Here is a 19,511-nt window from a genome sequence, read left to right on the forward strand (position 1 = left end):
TAGTCACCCTCTTGGACAAATTTAGTGAACCAGACTAATATTTGTTTACTTGCATCTGGGGGGCGGAAATCATTTTGTCTTTGAATTCCATTCTCCTCCTAAAGGGGAGTTCTTGTATCTTTCGCATTTGGTTCATTGCCCATTGGGATATTCATTGGTTATCACAAATTGCCTCAATGCCTTGGCAGAAGTCCAGACAGTACATGGACAATTTGAACTTGTGTATTGGTTGTTGCTGCCCACATGAGTCCTGAAACTGCGGCTCTATTCCCTTTTTCAGCTTCATTTCCCAGGAAAAAGTAGAGTGAGCTATCCTTTCTTCTCCATATGTTCGTCCTCACCCCCAGATACTGTTACGTGTCATCTTAGTTGACTGGGAAGGAGTTTAGAATCAATGAAGGATGTTAACAATGGATTTGTACATTTTCCTTTTCTATTTCTATGCCATGTTTATTTAAAAAAAAAAAACAGGTGTTAGCTGCATTATATTTTTCTAAATATTATGGCTGGTAAAAGAATAAATATATTAGGTTTTCTAGTGCCTTTCCTTCTTTTTGTCAGTATAGCTTTATCTCACAGAAAATTAATCCCTGTAGATTATTATTATCCATAGGTGAAGAAAATAAAGCATCTTTTCTACACCGAAGCTTGTTGAACATACATATATTTATAGTATATATATAATACATGTATTTATAACTCTCACATATAATATGTATATTTATAACTCACCTTTATGTATGTTGCTGCAATGCAAAATTTTGCTTAACACCAGCTTAAAAATGATACTGCCCACATGACAGTCTTGCTGCTTTTGATATTATCCCATAAGCTGATGGTGAAAGCTAGCTGGGAAACAGTTATAAAGTTTGTGGTTCAGTAGGTCAAATAGAATTTGTCTCAATCTTTTTGCCAAGAATGATTGTGCAAGTTCACATGAATGATGGTATCTTATTTTGCAGATGTTTCTTTGCTTTTATAAAACTATTACTTTCTGATAAATGCAGTTTTATAAAGAAAGTAAAAGGAGCTCCATTGCTTCACCTTATAGACTGTGGAGGGAGAAGTGATATCTAAAGATTATAGAGTCAAACCCATCCATCCACCCTGACAAATAGGTTTCTGTCCTTCCCTTGAAGATTTCCAGGAATAAAACACCCACAGTCTTCCCAAATTAGCTGAGATGTCAATCGAGTGGGATTTTCTGAATTTCACTTTTGCAATTTAATTTTATTTCATTAATTCTTTTTTTTTTTTTTTTCAAGAAAGAGAGGGGCCAAGTAACTTCTTTGGGAAATTATACTTCTTAATTTACCTAGGGGCCTATTTTGAAGTAAAATATAAGTGGTAAAAGAAAGAGCTATGTCATTTCAGGTTTTGGTGTTAAAGATTTGATTGATATTTGTGCATTGGTAAATTTTTTTCTTTGACAGATTTATCCTTGTGGTGGGTGGAATGTTTGAATAAAGAGGTGATATTCTAAATCATTATTTTCCCCACCTTTACAACCCATCCTATACTTCAGCACTCCGTGTTGTCTGTCCTGAGATGAATCTGATTCATTGACTCATGGTTTGTCAGGACGAGAATATGTAACATGTGTTGCAAAAGTACCTTATTTATTTCAATACATGCTTTTGTTACTCTTTCCCCCCAAAATTCTCCTCCAGAGTGTTCTGTTATGTCTTGTTCTTAGGGTGCATGTTCTTCCATTTAGTGAGTCTGCCTACTGACTGTCATAGTGGTTCATTTTCTACTATGGTCTGTAAGTTTGTGCTGTGATGCGTCTTTTGTAAGGCTTTATCTGCCTCTGCCAGTTCAGGACTACTGTTTCTTTTTAGATCTTTTGGCTTGGGGATGGTATGGTGATTCTCAACCATGAAGGCAGTGTGAATCTAGGCCCATACTCTGCATGGTACTTGCCTAACAGGGTTCTGACTTCCCTCCGCTGACTTTCTCCCCACTGCCCACGTTGATGTCAAGTATCCTTTGGCTTCCTGGCCAGTGAGCTAAGCTTTCATGTTCCTGGTTTCACAGATAGGGTGATTTCCCTGAATTTTGGCTTTAGGAAGATTCTTCCAAATGGGACCTGCGGCTTGAAATCACCTCTCTGCATGAGTGTTGAAAGTCCTCTTATTACAACCACTGAGACCTATAATGGGTTCCCGGAGTCATAGCTTCAGTTTCTATTGTCTGCTCTTTGATTTTCCTCTTTGTTTCTCATAACTGTAGGTTTTCCTCCCTTGTTTCTAACTCAGCCCTTTACTTCCTGTTTTACTGGTTATATTTTGTCAAGCATTTCAGTGTGTTTGGATCTGGCCAGGATTGAGAGGCAGAAGATGCCATTGTATCTGCTGTGCTAAGTCACTTCAGTCATGTCTGACTCCTTGTGACCGTATGGACTGCAGCCTGCCAGACTCCTCTGTTCATGGGATTCTCCAGGCAAGAATACTGGAGTAGGTTGCCATTTCTTCCTCCAGGGAATCTTCCCAACCCAGGGATCCAACCTGTCTCCTGCATCTCTTGATTGCAGTGCGGTTATTTACCGCTAGCATCACCTGTGAAGATGCTGTTACCTAATTTTAACTTATTTTAGATTTTTATAGTTTTTTTTTTCCCTCATCATCTTTCTGTCAACATGTGTCATATTTCATGTACTGAGTGCTTTGATAAATGAAGTCTTTGGCTATATTCCTTCCTCTAAGAAATTTGGTCCTAATGTAGGCCCTTGTGGAAACAAGAGCACATACCTGATACAAAGGTGGTACCAGATAATAAGCCTACTTATGGAATAAAGGGGTTGGAAAAGGAATGGTAGAATCAGGGAGATTAAAATATGAAGGATGTTTAGAAGGTGACAGAGTTTATTGCATTAGATGTAAAGAAATGGGTCTAGCTTGAGGAGAGCCTTGAAATGTCAAACCAAGAGGTTTAGATTCTATCTGGTATGTAAGAACAAAAAGCTGTGAGAGGTTTTGGGTAGGAGAGATGTCTAATATTTTATAATCTTTGTGTACTGTTTTGAAAGGCTGGCACATTGCTCTACTAAAGAAAAATTGCTGTATTTTCCTTCTTTTACTTAGGAGAGGTTAAACTCAAGGCTTCAGAGGTAGAAAAATGAGTATGCTTGACTGCCTTGTTTGTGTAGCCAAGAGGTTAGCTAGTCAGTCCAGACAGGGGCCAGGTCTGTCATGAACTAGGAGAGCTGGCTGAGAACAGGAGTGGCCACCAGGGAAGCCCAGGCCTCTTCTCACAGGGTCTTCTTGACTATTAAAAGTTACAGACGTCTTCAACTTTACAAATCACTATTTGGTCCTGTTAAGGTATATCGACCCAGGGACATGTCTTCCCCTTGGGCTTCCCTGGTGGCTCAGATGGTAAAGAATCTGCCTGCAGTGCAGGAGATTCAGGTTCAGTCCCTGGGTTGGGAAGATCCCCTGGAGAAGGAAATGACAACCCACTCCAGTAGTCTTGCCTAGGAAGTCCCATGGACAGAGGAGCCTGGTGGGCTATAGTCCATGGGGTCACAAAGAGTCAGACATGACTGAGCAACTAAGCACTTAGCATGAGTATATCTGCTGGCATGGTTTGACCCATAAGCTATGGGTTTGTAACCTTCATATAGAAAGGGTTCATTTATAATATTTGTGTTACATTCTATCATAAAATTTAAAAAATATATTAATTATTCAAAATTGTCCAGAAAATTCAGAAAAACGTGACTGTTCTATTTGAGTGTTCTGTATCTAGTAAGTAGCTGTTTCTCTATGATAATAATCTTGTTGGGATATTTGGCTTCCTAAGTTAGAAATAAAAAATATTTTCAAAAACTCTTGTCTTACAGGTAAAAGAATATTTCAATATTTGCACCTGAAATCAGGGTGTACCTGTTAGGCCACATGGATGAGTGCCAACCTTTGCGTTTCCGGTGTGTATCCTGTGACAGATCTGTCTAGGGTGAGTGATTTCTAAGAGGAGCTGGCAACCAACCAGATGCCAGCCAGCCATGGACTGCCCTCACAAATAATGCTGGGAGTTATAATAAATTAAACACTGTCTGGTGATCTGTGATGTGTAAGGCAGTTAATTTAGTTGGTCTGGATTAACTGTCAGCTCTAGAAAACTATATTCCCATAATGTGAAATCTGTACTTAGCATGTTCAGAAGTGAGTCATAATTAACAATAGGGAATCATTTGTTAAAATGTGAAGTTATAAAATGCCTAAGATCTTTTTGGATTTACAGCAGTATTTTAGTGGCTTGCCATATATTTTAAATAATTTTAATTTTAAAAGTTCAAGGACTTAGTATTTCTTGAAGGATAGTTATAATTTTGTACAAAATGGAGTTTTTGGGGTTGTACGTCTTCCATTGCCTTATAATATCAGTTTTGCTTCCCGTATAGCATAAAATTATATACATTTTCAATATTCAGGTTTCTTAAAAGTACATTAGATAGATTATTTAGAGATTCACATTTACAGTGAATTTTTTGTTTGTTTGTTTCATTCTGGGAAATTACATTGGGTAAAAAGCCTGTTTGTTACCTTACCCATGCATTTCTCTACTTATTTAAATTATTTTATTTTACCAAGCCATTCATTTTTTTAGAACATCCTTCAAAGAGTTCATGCGTCTTACTGAGGACACCTGACCTTTTGAAGCTTCATAATTCACACCTAGATGTCACCAGTCTTCCCCATGTTAACAGTTCTGACTATGTTTTATTATATGTGCCTTCGGCGCCGAGCCAGGACGGCTACAAGAGGAGAAATAATGAACAGCCATAGAACTGTAGAATCAAACAGCCGGACCTCCCCTCTAAATGCAGAGGTGGTCCAGTATGCCAAAGAGGTAGTGGATTTCAGCTCCCATTATGGGAGTGAGAATAGCATGTCCTATACCATGTGGAACTTAGCAGGTGTCCCAAATGTATTTCCGAGTTCCGGTGACTTTACGCAGACAGCTGTGTTTCGAACTTACGGAACATGGTGGGATCAGTGTCCCAGTGCTCCTGTGCCATTCAAGAGGACACCGGCAAATTTCCAGAGCCAAGACTACGTGGAACTTGCTTTTGAACAGCAGGTGTATCCTACAGCTGTTCACGTTCTGGAAACCTATCATCCTGGAGCAGTCATTAGAATTCTAGCTTGTTCTGCAAATCCCTATTCCCCAGGTCCACCGGCTGAAGTCAGGTAAGACTCTTTTTTTTTTTTTAATGACCACATTTTGTCGCTGAAGGGTGGTGGTGGTTTCAATACTGGAGGTCTTTTTTCACTGAAAGCATTCTCTTAGGTAATTTAAACAAATTCAATTTTTAAAATTTTCCCTTACTTTTCTGATAGGGAAAGAAGGATCAGATAAATTTAATGCATTCTTTATACCTATAATACCTCACCCCATAATAATCATGGATTGTGAGATTTGTGTGTGAGTTTACTATAAATGAAAAGCATGATTTGAACTAACTGGAACATGAGCCAATTTGAGAAGTTAGTTGGAAGTATGATTTCTAACATATTTTCAAACAGGCATCATGTTATTGCTTTTAAACACTTCGGTTAACTCAAAGTCAGCCTACAGAGTAATACTTTAGAGGAGGTCCTTCAGGGATTAGCTTTAATGTTAAATGGATGTTTTTGTAACAAGTATATTCATTTAAAAATAAATGCTGCCTTAAGTGTTCATGCATTCTCCCTAAAAACCTATTTATTTACATCATTGATTTGCATCATGGTGCCTCTCTCTTCCTCTCTTGTTTCTGTAATTCAACCTCCTGATTTTTTAGAATCTAATTATTTGACTAGGTAATTATATTCAGTAATCTAAAAAGTACATAATGCATTCTTATATCCTGTTCTCCATGTGCCTAGGATCCACCCTGCACTCAAAGAAACCACTTTTATCCACTTCCTTTGCATTGTTCCAAAGTTTTGTTATGCAGATATAAACAAATACAAATATATTCATTTTACTTTTCTTTATACACAAAAATAAGCACACCGTTCACATTGTTCTACACCTTGTTTCACTTAGTGGTACATATTGGATCTTTTCATATAAATGCAAAGAGAGCTTCCTTATTCTTTTCTACAGTTGCAAGTAATGTACAGTATATGTATATGCCAACTTATTAACCACTCTCCTATTGATGGCTTCTTAGTCGTTTCCATACTTTGCTATTATTAGTGTTAATGCAATGAATAACCTTGCTGTTGAGTCACTTTGCATGTGTACAAGCATGCATGTGGGTCGCTTGCGAGAAATTTTGCTGGGCCAAGGGTCTGTGTATTTGTAGTGTTCGCATGTGCCAGATTTCCCTTCAAGGAGGCTCTACCTATTCATATTCCCACCAGCAGTGTACATGCATGTGTGTTTTACCAAAGCCTCACCTGCACAATATTGTAAGAAATTTCAGCATTTTGTTAATTTGGTAGGTGAAAAATGTTATCTCATGTTAACTTTAAGTTAAAATTCTTCTGTCATCTCTGAGGTTGAATGTTTTCTCGTGTTTAAGAGCCATTTATATTTCCTTCTCCTTGAACTATCATGTTATTAATATTTGTCCATTTTCTATTACTTGTTGATCTTACCAATTTTAAATCTTTATATTGTTTCATTTATCCATTCATTAAATATTTGAGTGTCTACCATGTACTAAGCATTGTTCTCTGTGTTGAGATACGTTAATGAACAATGAACAAAATAGACAAAAATCTCTGCCCTTATGAGCTTATTCTAGGCCAAGAGCAGTTCGTGGGCATCTGTAAAACTATAGGAGCTCAACTGCCCATGGAGGAGGAGTAGGCACAGATCTGGTGTGGCTTAACACACTCCTCCCTTTGAGTTGAGAAGAGGTCCTTGTCTCCTCAGCTCCAAGGAACACCTCCCAGGCTACCAGGAAGCAAATGCAGAATACAGCTCAGTTCAAGCTGGACACTGCTGGTATAATCTTTATTCATTCTTATAAGAACAAGTTTGATACTTCATTGTCAACAGTGTTATTAATGAATCAGTTTTTTAAAACACACAAAACCAGTATCCTTTATTATACAGACTTTTTCCTTTTTTCTGAAAGGGGATGCTTTGAATTTCTTTGAATAGGATGCTTGCTTATGTGAAGACTGTTTTGTTGGATTCTGTCATTCTCTGCTTCTTTCCTACAAAGCTATGTAGTTTTCCTTAAAAAGATGAATGAGTATCTGGATAAGATATAAAACTTTAATTTCTGCATAACTGATTGTGACTATGAATCATGCTTTTGGGTTCCTAGCTGAGAGCTGTAGTGTGTGATTGTGATGAAAATGACAACTTTATATTTACAGATGTAAGTCTACTTTGCTTAACTGATTTTTAGCCTTATTCCACAGAAAACACCATTCATTTTTGAGGAAAAGAATCTAACTAATATATATTACTGCAGGATAAAAAAGGGCCTAAAATTTTTACTGATTATGAAATCAGTTTCATTGTTTAAAAAACTTGTTAGAAAACACCCCACAATTTATATTTAAAAAACCCCACAATTCTTCTGCCCAGATTTAGTAAGTGTTAGCATTCTGGTGAATCTTTAGACAGTCAGAAACATTGATTGAACACCTCCTCTGCCCACTCACTGCTGGGAACAAAACAGAGGGCTGGACTGATGTGAGTCTTGTTCTTTGGGTTTTACAGGCCAGCCTGGAAAAGGGCTGGGGTACTGCTGGGTGCCTGTGCTGACAGGAAAGCCTGTGTGGCTCAGAGAAGTCCTCCCAGAGGAAGTGACTTCCTTGGGACTGAGGGTTGAGTAAGGCTTTAATTTGGATAGCAAAGGTGAAGTGAGAATAGCACGTGCAAAAGCGGAACCATGAGGTGAAATCCTGGTGTTCCAAGAAGTGAGACAAGTCCCAGAGTGGAGAGAACAAGCTGTCGAGGGGTCACAAGCTCTGGGAATTCATAGAGCTCTTGGATCCAGTTTCCCAGAAGCAGACCTGAGAAGACTGTTCCTCAGCCAAGGGTTTGTTAGGAAAGTGCCCCTGGAGAAACCAGTAAGGGAGCAGGGAAAGTGCTGTAAAGAAGGGAAGGAGGCAAGGACGCAGTGTCCTGTGAAGTCCCAGTCAGCCTGGAGGCCGAGTTGCCAGGGAGCTGGACTCGGACACCCCTGCTGGTCTGTCTTGGGCTGTGAGCTGAGGGAATGGGAGGGGGATGGAAGTCTTCCAGAGACCTGCCACTCTCTGATGAAGAGGCTCTGGGAGCCCATGTGGTTCTCTATAGAAGGCTGCAATTGGGAGCCCTAAGGAGCAAGGCTGCAGATCTGGGGTATGAGCATGGAACTACCAGGAAATAAGCTGAGCGTAAGTAGAGAAAGTAGGCTTTAGTCCACTGGTAGACATAACATATTGATAATAAAAGAGAACTGGTACAAAGTTGCCAGATTATTTACTTTGCTACCAATGTAATTTTCATCACTGTCATTTCATAAAAGAAACCCCAGTTTATACTGAGAAATTAGCATGCTCAGAATCTGAAATAAAGAGCAGTCGGCAGCTTTACATGTGTATGCGTGCGTGTATGTGTGTGTTCAGTCTCTCGCTCATGCCTGATTCTGACTCTTTGTGACCCTGTGGACTGTAGCCCACTAGGCTCCTCTGTCCATGGGATTTTCCTGGCAGGATTACTGGAGCGGATTGCCATTTCCTTCTCCAGGGGATCTTCATGACCTAGGGATCATATCTGAGTCTCCTGCACTGCAGGCAGTTTCTTAACCACTGAGCCACCTGGGAAGCCCTTATTTCCACCTTAGGGCTTAGCAAGTAAGAGAGTGTGTTGGAGTAGTTCAAGAATTTGTTAATGGGAAATGAATGTGTCCCAGAAAATTGAAAAGCAATCTTTCCCCATTTTGTCTGATTACATTTCTTATATTCGGTGAGTGAAGTGGGAAAGTCACAAGTAGTCCTGTAAGATCTCAGAGTCTTTTGACTTCTTGCCTAGTGTTCTACCAAGAGAAAAGAAAATCGTATAGCGTGTCCTGGTCCTGAGGATAAGATCTTAATAGATGCTTATGTAAGAGTCAGAAAAAAGGCAAGTGCAGGGTTACACATTGGAAGAGAGAGAGACAGGAAAAAGAGAAGAGAAACTGAGGTCATATTAAAAAACTGATTGGAATAAAGCTATTTGGGGTTAAAATTTAGTGGTACTCTTGAGTGTTGAAAGCATTTTAACTATATAGTATTGAAGTTAAGACAGCAGGGAGAAAGAAAATGGCTGTCACAGGATTTGCTGCCAAAGGAAGTTGCTTAAGCAGTGATTTCATGAATTGGTCATGATCTGGTCCCCTTGACTTTGTGAAGCATGATTTTGTCATTTAAGTCTGAAATAATCAGACCCTTTACTGGTTCTTTTTTAAAGCAGATGCCAGTTTGTTAGTGCCCAATAGTGGCGGGCTGAGAAACACAGAGTGAGTTAAGTATACCTCTTAGAATACTTCAATTTTATTCTTGTTTTCTTATTCTCTCCTTTCACTTTCAGCTGGTAAAATGAAAGTGTTGGCAAGAGATCTTTCTTTGTGCTACTACTAGATGTACTTAGTAACCAGGAAAAATTTTGGATGCAGGGAAGTAATTTGCATCTATGTGCCTGGCTTCCAACCTGAATATGTTAGAAAACTTGCTTTCTCCAGTTTCTGTTGATAAACATCTCTCTTCCTCTCTTGTCCACCTGCTGCTTCCTGGGAGCCCTAGAGAGACTTTCTCAGTGGGTAACAGCAGGTCAACAGTTACAGAGACAGAGTGTCTGGTGTCCAAGCACTGGACACATAGTAGGCATTCAGTACAATCAAGAGAAGGAAAAATAAGTGGACTGGTGAAGAGAATGCTGATACCACCCTGGAATTAAGTGCTTCAAGTGCAGATGAAGCACGGTCTGATGGGGATTCCACACTAAATTCTGGACATGTGACTGTAGATTTAAAATAATTGTTTGTCGGATTTGTCTAGTAGAGAAATATACTGTATGGGCAGATAAAGTTAGCATATAAATGTGCAGACTACAGAAGCCATGACTTAGAGCAGTTTAATCTCATCAGCACAGCTGTGGGTCTAAAGGATTAAGAGAGTCAGGGCTGTCTCGTGGAAAATTATGTGTAAGTGTGTATATTTGTGTGTATTACGTGTACACAGACATGCAAACATGCATTTATTTGTATCTGCTTACTTGCTTTCACTCACTAGTTTTTAAAGTTCAGGCTTTAGTTTTCTAAACAGAAAGATTTTGGCGTAGGAAATACAACCAATATTTTAGAATAGTCATTATTTTGTAATAACATTTTATAACCTATGAAAATATTGAATCATTGTGTTGTACACCTGAAACTAATGTTATAAATCAACTATACTATAATTTAAAAAGGATATTGATATATTCTCTTGTTGGGTAGATATTTTTCTAACTTTAAAATAATATGGTCTAGTTCTGGTAGAATTTTAAACAAAAATTCACTTTAGTGCAGATACCCCTAAATCAATTGTATTGGTCTCATAGTTAATTTAAATGGCCACAGACCTATAAAATAATTTTTCATCTTTTTAGCACTTTTCTTAGTTACTTTTTAGGTTATCAAGAAAAATCAAAATAAAATATAATTAATGATACCTGAATTTTTTATGTTTAGACATTTAAAAATATTTCTAAAAACTGATGATTTGATATTCTACTTTAAGTATGCTATCATATTTAAACTTATGTTTTATGTATAACTAAATATATAATATTTACACTATCTAAAGTCAGAAGCAAAAGTGATACTAAAATAGCATTAATACTTACATGTTTAAACATGCTAGAAATGTTAAGGAAGTCGTTTTAAAGTATCATCTTAACCTTGTCCATTTTGCAAAGTAGAGAGAGAGAGAGGGGAGACTTTAGTAGATTAATACATTATTTCAATAGAATATTTCTGCTCTAATCAATGCTTGTTTTCAAGCTTATATTTGTAATTTTATAATGTAATTTGCATTATAATACGTGTCCAGCTCTGCATAAAGAACATGTTTTGTCTGTGTCTTTATTTATTGCAAAGGACCTGGCAGAGGTGATTTCTGTATTACATTTTCAGTGTTTCTGTTAAGGTTCATAAAAACTTCTCATTGAAGCTAAACAATAAAATAGGCTGGTTTTGTCCACATGTGCTGTGAACCAGAGCAGGCAGTTATTTCACAGGGTCCTGGGTGGTCCTTGCTTTTGGACATGAGAAAAACCTCCAACATCACTTGATGTCATTTTCCAGCAGCAACAAAAGGATGAGCAAAACCGAAGTCTGAGTTTTCTCATACCTTCTGCCATGTACCCCAGGATTCTTGGAAACAATCTGTCCAAAGTTAGGAAAGCGTTTCCCTACGAACATGGTTTTAAATGTTTCATACTTCTGTTCCTGTACGGCTAGCTCTGTTGAACTGCCTGGATCTTCAGTAGAGTGTTCAGATCAATACCATTGTTAGAAACCCTCAAGATTTTTGCATTTAGACTTTAGGAGCACTTCTTAATCTAGGCTGGCATTTCAAATTTGCTCTTCTGCCTTGTCTCAGAGAGTGAGAATGCTCATCCTGCTTTGGTTTCCTCCTTAAATCTGCCGCACCCTGCTGTGTCCCTTGAACTCTTCCCCTGCCTCCCGAGGCTGGTTATACAGCAGGGCCAGTCTCTCTATTGCTACTTTCAGGTTGTCTCTAGATACAAATACTCAGAGTCTCTTTATATGTTTGATGGGTTTTATTCCTAGTGTTCAGGAGAGAAGTAGCAAATCTCTCAAATATGGGGTGATTGTAAGGGTTCTGTTAACTGTAGAAGTTCCTACTGTTATTGTCAGTGATATGTTTACTGGAATCCCCATTGAGTTTCTGCCTTATGCTTTTATTCCTAAAGGTAGGAATTACCAAAATTCCCTTCTCCTGAAATTGGTGCTGTATACCTATCTTGCTCCCATCTTGGCCTAAAGACCATTATGGTACTTGTATGTCGACGACTTCTATAGTCTTGGCTCAGATTTCTTCCCTGAGTTTCACAGTCTTTTGTATATTTCAGTTTCCTAAATGCTTTGCTGTAGTCAGTTTTTACATAGGTATCAATAAGTCATTGGGGCAGGGAGATGAACTGACAATATACCAGAAGGAAGAAAATTTGATATGATCAATAAGCATATATATGAAAACATTTTAAGTGTTATTAATAGTGAATTATAGATTATGTCACAGAGATATGGGTCACTATGAATTTAGAGATTATTATTTTTTTCAAACAGAGAATACTGGGAACTCCCTGGTGGTCCAGTGGTTAAGACTCCAGGCTCCCAAGGAAGGGCCTGGGTTCAGTCCCTGGTCAGGGAATTAGATCCCACATACCACAACCAAAGATCCTGAATGCTGTAACTGAGACCTGGCACAGCCAAGTAAATAAATATACACATAAAAATAGAGGATGCTTTCAGTGGCTATTCTTATATGCTGTTGGCGTAAGCTCCTTTGAAAATAGTTTGCAGTATTTATTGGGAGACTTAAAAGTGTACTTAGACCTTGACAGAAAATCTTTATTTAAAAGTTCTGCCAGCTAAAGTAAATTTAAATAGCAAAAGAAGTATTTATTGAAGTATTTCTGTCCATGTTTTGAATTTTCTCTGATATATTAGAAAAAAGTATTAAAAAATGGTTATTTATGCTATATATGTGAGAGTATATATATTTAATGATGCTATGTTATGAAGAATCTTTAAATAATTTTGGAAAATAATTTTATAAGAATATCTATGTAAAGACATGGAATATGAGTTAGTCCTTGAAGAAAAGATGGGCTGATGATTGTAATTTAGGCATTTCATTGTGTGGAGAGGCAACATGAGCAAATTCCTTTCTGTGAAAATAAATTTATTATCTGGAAAGTAATGATTAACCTGGCTGAATAGTAAAAGTTCATTTTGAAGAAATAGGAGAAAATGTTACTTACCTGTTAACATGTTAGCTAGTTGCTAGGTATGGAGGATACAAAGATGACTCAAAGATGACAACAGTGGAAATTTAGGAGAAGGGCATATATGAGATAGTTTCATGAAAACTCTGATAAAACTTAATGACTGAGTAAAAGAAAATCAAGGATAATGAAAATTTTGATTTGGATGATGCCAGTAACAGAAATGGGAAAGGAGACTTTATGAGGCAAGGTGGTCAGTTTAGTTTCCACAGTTGGTTTAGGGCACACACACAGGAGTGCTTGCTTTCTTTTTTTTAAAGTTAATTAATTTATGGCTGCAGTGGGTCTTCGTTGCTCCACAGGCTTTCTCTAGTTGCAGCAGGTGGGGGCTTCTCTTTGTTGCAGCGCTTGGCTTTCTTATGGCGGTGCCTTCTCTTGCTGTGGATCATAGGCTCTAGGCCTGTGGGCTAGGTAGTTGTAGCACATGGGCTTATTTGCTTCATGACATGTGGGATCTTCCCAGACCAGGGACTGAACCTGTGTCCCTTGCATTGGCAGGCAGAATCTTATCCACTGCGCTGTCAAGGAAGTCCAGGAGTGCTTGCTTTCATGTGCTTTAATACTTAGAGTTTACTTTTTCTGTAAAACTGAATGTTGTTTATGTACCTCTGATTAGTGATTCCAGTTTTTAACTAACTGTGAAATCTGTCTAAAATTACTTTCTAAGGAGTTGTAAAAATAATTCAAGTAGTAAAAATATTTTAAGTATAAGGTCTATGGCATTTAGATTTAAAATTTTTTCATGTCCTGGTAATAATTATTGGTTTGATTGTATCTATCTGCTTTGTTTAATGGTTTTGCTTCATACTGGAACATATTGGGCATGGGGCCCTAAGTTTACAGTAACAGAAATGTCATTCTAAATGGTATTATAGAGAAATTTCTTTTTTTGGCAGATGGGAGACTCTTTGGTCAGAGAAACCTACAAAGGTGAATGCTTCCCAAGCTCGCCAGTTTAAACCTTGTATTAAGCAGATAAATTTTCCTACAAATCTCATACGCCTGGAAATAAATAGTTCTCTTCTGGATTACTACACTGAATTAGATGCAGTTGTATTACATGGTACGAAGGACAAGCCCATGCTTTCTCTCAAGACTTCACTTATTGACATGAATGATCTAGAAGAAGATGACTATGAAGAAAAGGATGATTGTGAAATTGACAGTCTGAGCAAAAAGTTTAATAGTACTGCTCTCAGGGAAGGGCCAAGTAATGGATATTTTGATAAACTACCCTATGAGGTAAGCCAGAGATATTCAGTAGCAATATTGGACATACTATCATTTAAAAATATTTAGATATTAATGTTTATTTTGCTGAATGTCAGAGAAATTGGAGCATTAGTGAAGTATACATAATCAGATGTATTGTGTGTTTTGACTTTGGAAAAACTAGACAAAATTGTGTTCATTAACTTCGCCACTTTTTTTTTGGATTGACTCTAGTGATTCTGGACAAATTCTTAGATATATGTTGTTTTATCAATGATTAACAACCAAAATACATAAAGCAGTAATAAATTACACTCTACTTTATTTCACAGTTACACAGTGTAAGCATGGGCAATATGTGTTTAACGTGATACCAGTTATTTTAAAGATGATTTGTTGTGAAAATAGTATTAATATGGTTGTGAGAGGAATCCTCATTCTGTTTAATAGTGCACAGTTTCTCCAAGTGTAACTTACCCTTCTCTACTAACTCTATTCCATGTTCTTCTAACTAGATATAGTTTTTGGTCTAGGCAGGTTCAGGGAGGCTTTACCTAAAGTCTTGTTTTCGGTGTGTCTCCACAGGGTTGTTTCTAGGGTATCTTCAGCACTCCCGGCTCCCTGACATCCGATGCCGTTAGCGCATCTCCTGGAATGGGGGCGGGGCCAGGCATGTCTGGCCCCTGCTGAGAAGAGCTGTGTGTGGTTTAAAATATTGATAATATAATCAGATCTTTTAAAGAAAATTTTCTAAACTCAAACTACCATGGAGAGGGCTGTCATGTAGATGAAACTGACCAGGAAATCTCTGAGGATATTCATACTCTGAGGGTATAAATAAAGGGTCAAGAACAGAATTCTAGAATCGCTAACATCCAAGAGTCAAATACAGGCGGCCAAATCAGAAAAGGCACTTGGGACAAAGATGAGAGTGTCTTAAAAGCAGCGATAGGGAGCTAAAGAGGTATAGAGAACGTAAAATGGTTGTGGTCAGCCACACGACTGCAGAGCTCAGTGACAGTGGTCCCTGCTTTTGGTCATCGGGAGAGCTTTGATAATCCTTTACCATTATCAGTTCAATGGAACTATGACCATAGGTAACAGATGGGAAAAACTTTACCATATCTGGTTAGGCCATCAAGGAGTGGGGAAGAAGCAGAGACAAAAATATTTGCTGTCTGAGCATAAGTAGAAAAAAAACTTCTGTTAATATACTCTAATTATGGGCTATAACGTGGATAAGACTGTTCACCAATAATGAATAATACTTGGCATCCTGACTAACACTCCAGTCCTTCATGTCATATTCAGAGAAGAGCATATCAAAATGAGGGAGAGTATGACATTTTTATAGATATTATTTGCTCTAATTTATCATTTAAAAGCAGAAAAGATGGGTGGCAGAAGATGCAACAGAGTAGGAAGGTTGCTGTTTGTAACACAGGTTGGGAGAGTTCAGCATGTTTTTATGCTGTTGGGAAGGAGACTGTAGAGAGTTAAAGCTTCTAGTACATGCAGGGGGTTTAGACAATACAAAAAGGCATGTGGAAGAACTGGGAGATAGACTCAGTCGTCTTGAAGGACATTAAATAGCCATGATGAAAGCAGTGCAATGTATAGAGAGTTAATGCTCCAAAACACCAAGTGATTTCACAGTGAGTAAAAGGAGAAACTGTTTTTTAAAGTTACCCAAATTATAGGTACTTCAAGTTATTTTAAGGGGGAAAAAACCCCCACATTTAAATAAATAAGCCAAGTGATATCATCTTTTCATAGTTGAAAATAATTGTATTATGAGTAGAATGAATTTTGAGGGCAGATCAACTTTTTTGAGAGTCCTTTTCTAAACATTGCATGGTGTCAAATGGTACTTTAGACTAGGATGTTTTTGTTGTTTAGTCGCTAAGTCATGTCTGACTCTTTTGTGACCCCGTGGACTGTAGCCTGCCAGGCTCCTCTGTACATGGGATTTCCTAGACAAGAATACTGGAGTGGGTTGCCATTTCCTTCTCCAGGAGCTCTTCCTGACCCAAGGATTGAACCCACGTCTCCTGCATTGGCAGATGGATTCTTTACGACTGAGTCACCTGGAAAGTCTCTTAGGCTAGGATGCTGCTGCTGCTGCGTCGCTTCAGTCGTGTCCAACTCTGTGTGACTCCATAGACGGCAGCCCACCAGGCTCCCCTGTCCCTGGGATTCTCCAGGCAAGAACACTGGAGTCAGTTGCCATTTCCTTCTCCAATGCATGAGAGTGGAAAGTGAAAGTGAAGTCACTTAGTCGTGTCCGACCCTTAGCGACCTCATGGACTGCAGCCTATCAGGCTCCTCTGTCCATGGGATTTTCCAGGCAAGAGTAGTGGAGTGGGGTGCCATTGCCTTCTCTTAGGCTAGGATAGCCGGATATAAAAACATGGTTGACAGACACTAGCTACTGGATGAGTTATGATTAACAGGTATTGTGGGCCTAAAGCCTGTTATTTTTCACTTAATCAAAATCCAAAAATGCTTTTTCACATGCCAATGTCATGGTCTCAATAATTTCATTATTCTTTTTTTATTTTGATAATTGCTTAAAATATAACATTAGGGGGCTTCCATGGTATCTCAGATGGTAAAGAATCTACTTGCAATGTGGGAGTCCCAGGTTTAACCCCTGGGTTGGTAAGATCCCTTAGGGAAGGGAATGGCAACTCACTCCAGTATTGTTGCCTGGAGAATATTGAGGATCAGGAAATGTTTTCACACAGTACACATCTTTTAATATTGGTGACTTTTGTTTGGAATGATGCCAGCAATTGCTGGGAGTTATTTAAATTACAAATCATCTGGAAAAAAATAAATTATTTATCCTCTGGTACAGGGATATATTTAAGTTTTAATGCTTCTTTGTACTAACTGCTTTAAAATTTTACTGAAATAACTTTTAATATTGTAGTTAAAACAACAAATATTTAAGGTCCTACTGTTGCCAAGCCTGGATGGATCATAGGTTCCTTCAAACATTTAAGAAGTGATCACATTCTGTGTTATTTAAACTCTTTCATAGAATAAAGAAAAAGGAAAGTTTTTAACTTCTTAATGAAGCTGATATAACACTATAGCACATAAAAATAAACTTACAGACTAATTTTACTTCTGCATCAAAATATAGTGAATAGAATTACTTAAAAATAAAAAAAATCATCCAGGATGTATTCCTGGAATTAAGGGTATTTAGGTATTAGATAATATATATGATGATATACAGTGCTATAAAATGGTAACATAGTCAAAGGAGAAAAATTCTATGGTCATCTCAGTAGATGTGCAAAATTGGTTGACAAATGGCAGCTGGATAGAAATCCAAATTTTTATCAATGTCATTTTAAAAGTAAACATCTTATTAAGCTAGCCATGAATTGTCTACTACCAAGTATTAGTAACTGAGAGCTGACATCGTATTTAAATATCAAACACTAGAAATGTTGAGTATGATTGTCACTAGCCACATGTACTATTGAGTACTTTATGTCTAATCTGAAGTGAAATAAGCTGAAAATTTACACATATGATTTCAAAGACTTAATATGACAAAAAAAGATTTAGTTTCTCAGTAATAATTTTTATGTTGAGCACATGTTGAAATGATCATTTTAATATCTCATCAAATAAAATACATTAAAATTAATATCACCTATTTTTGAATTTATTTTATTTTTTAATTTCATTGAGGAATAATTGACAAATTTAATTGTTTGTATTTAAAGTGTACAACATGGTTTGATATACATTGTGTAGTGATTACCAAGATCAAGATAACTGACACATATATCACCTCCTGTTTTTAACTCTTTTGTGTGAGTGTTTGTGGTGAGAATGCTTAAGATCTACTCTAAGCAACTTTCAAGTATACAGTACTATATTATTAACTAGAGTCTTTTGACTTCTAACAACTTGTAGTTACTAAAAAAATTTTAAATTACATATGTGCCTCACATTTTTGGCTCACATACAAATTAGAGTCAGGAACAAGACAACAATTTTACTTAACATTGTTCCAGATATACTATCCAGTGTTGGAAGATAGGAGAAAGAAATAAGAGGCATGATTTTTGAGAAGAAAGCTGTGAAATTATTGTCATTTGCAGACAATATGATTATGTATTAGAACACTCAGGAGAATAGACCAAAAACTATTCAGAACAATAAGTGAGTTGGCAGGTTATAAAATTAATAGGTAAAAAAATCAATAGATTTAAGAACTCTAGGATCAAAAAAGATAGTTAAATGATAAATTATGCCATGCTCTTGAGTAGGAAGACACAACAAAGAGATCAGTTTTCTTTAATAAAATATATGTGTTCAATGAAGTTCCAGGTAAAGTGCAAACATAATTTGTTTACTTTTTAATATAAAAGTTCACCTAAAGACTATGAAAATACTCAGGAAAATTTTGGAAAAGAAGAGTGATGGAGGGAGCCCTAGTCCCACCAGAGAATAAAACGTTATTATGAAGCCATAGTACCGATATTTGTGGGTCAACAATGAAGGTAGATTCTCATTTGCAACCAAATAATCCAGTACATTCCCACACGTAAACTATTTTTTAATGTATTTATTTTAATTGGAGGCTAATTGCAGTATTGTGGTGGTGTTTGCCATACATTGATGTGAATCAGCCTCGGTGTACATGTGTCCCCTCGTCCTGAACCCCCCTCCCTCCTCCCTCCCCATCCCATCCCTCTGGTTGTCCCAGTGCACTGGCTTTGAGTGCACTGTTTCATGCTTTGAACTTGGACCGGTCATCTGTTTCACATATGGTTAATATATATGCTTCAATGCTATTCTAGCGAATCATCCCACCCTCTCCCTCTCCCACAGAGTCCAAAAGTCTGTTCTTTACATCTGTGTCTCTTTTGCTGTCTTGCATATAGGGTCATCGTTACCATCTTTCTAAATTCCATATGTATGTGTTAATATACTGTGTTGGTGTTTTTCTTTCTGACTTACTTCACTCTGTGTAATAGGCTCCAGTTTCATCCACCTCATTAGAACCGACTCAAATGTGTTCTTTTTTATAGCTGAATAATTTCCCATTATGTATATGTACCACAACTTATTTATCCATTCGTCTGCTGTTGGACATCTAGGTTGCTTCCATGTCCTGGCTATTATAAACAGTGCTGCAATGAACATTGGGGAACACGTGTCTCTTTGAATTCTGGTTTTTTCAGTGTATATGCCCAGCAGTGGGATTGCTGGGTCATATGGCAGTTCTATTTCCAGTTTTTTAAGGACTCCCCACACTGTTCTCCATAGTGACTGTA

General features: G+C 37.5%; 1 protein-coding gene across 2 annotated transcripts in view; it reads left to right on the top strand.

Moving 5' to 3' along the window:
- FBXL4 (F-box and leucine rich repeat protein 4) overlaps window positions 1-19,511 on the top strand; it is a 78,952-nt gene that overhangs the window by 19,106 nt on the left and 40,335 nt on the right. The window contains exons 2-4 of one of the 2 annotated variants that reach the window (XM_040239142.1): window positions 3,845-3,957; window positions 4,612-5,195; window positions 13,890-14,235. In XM_040239142.1, the coding sequence (XP_040095076.1) occupies window positions 4,684-5,195; window positions 13,890-14,235 (858 nt within the window). In that variant the 5' untranslated portion in view covers window positions 3,845-3,957; window positions 4,612-4,683. Of the gene's footprint in view, window positions 1-3,844; window positions 3,958-4,595; window positions 5,196-13,889; window positions 14,236-19,511 lie in introns of both variants that reach the window. The other variant, XM_040239141.1, reaches the window with a different exon arrangement.

This window comes from Oryx dammah, unplaced genomic scaffold (assembly GCF_014754425.2).
Source record: "Oryx dammah isolate SB20612 unplaced genomic scaffold, SCBI_Odam_1.1 HiC_scaffold_4, whole genome shotgun sequence".
Taxonomy (NCBI): Eukaryota; Metazoa; Chordata; class Mammalia; order Artiodactyla; family Bovidae; genus Oryx; species Oryx dammah.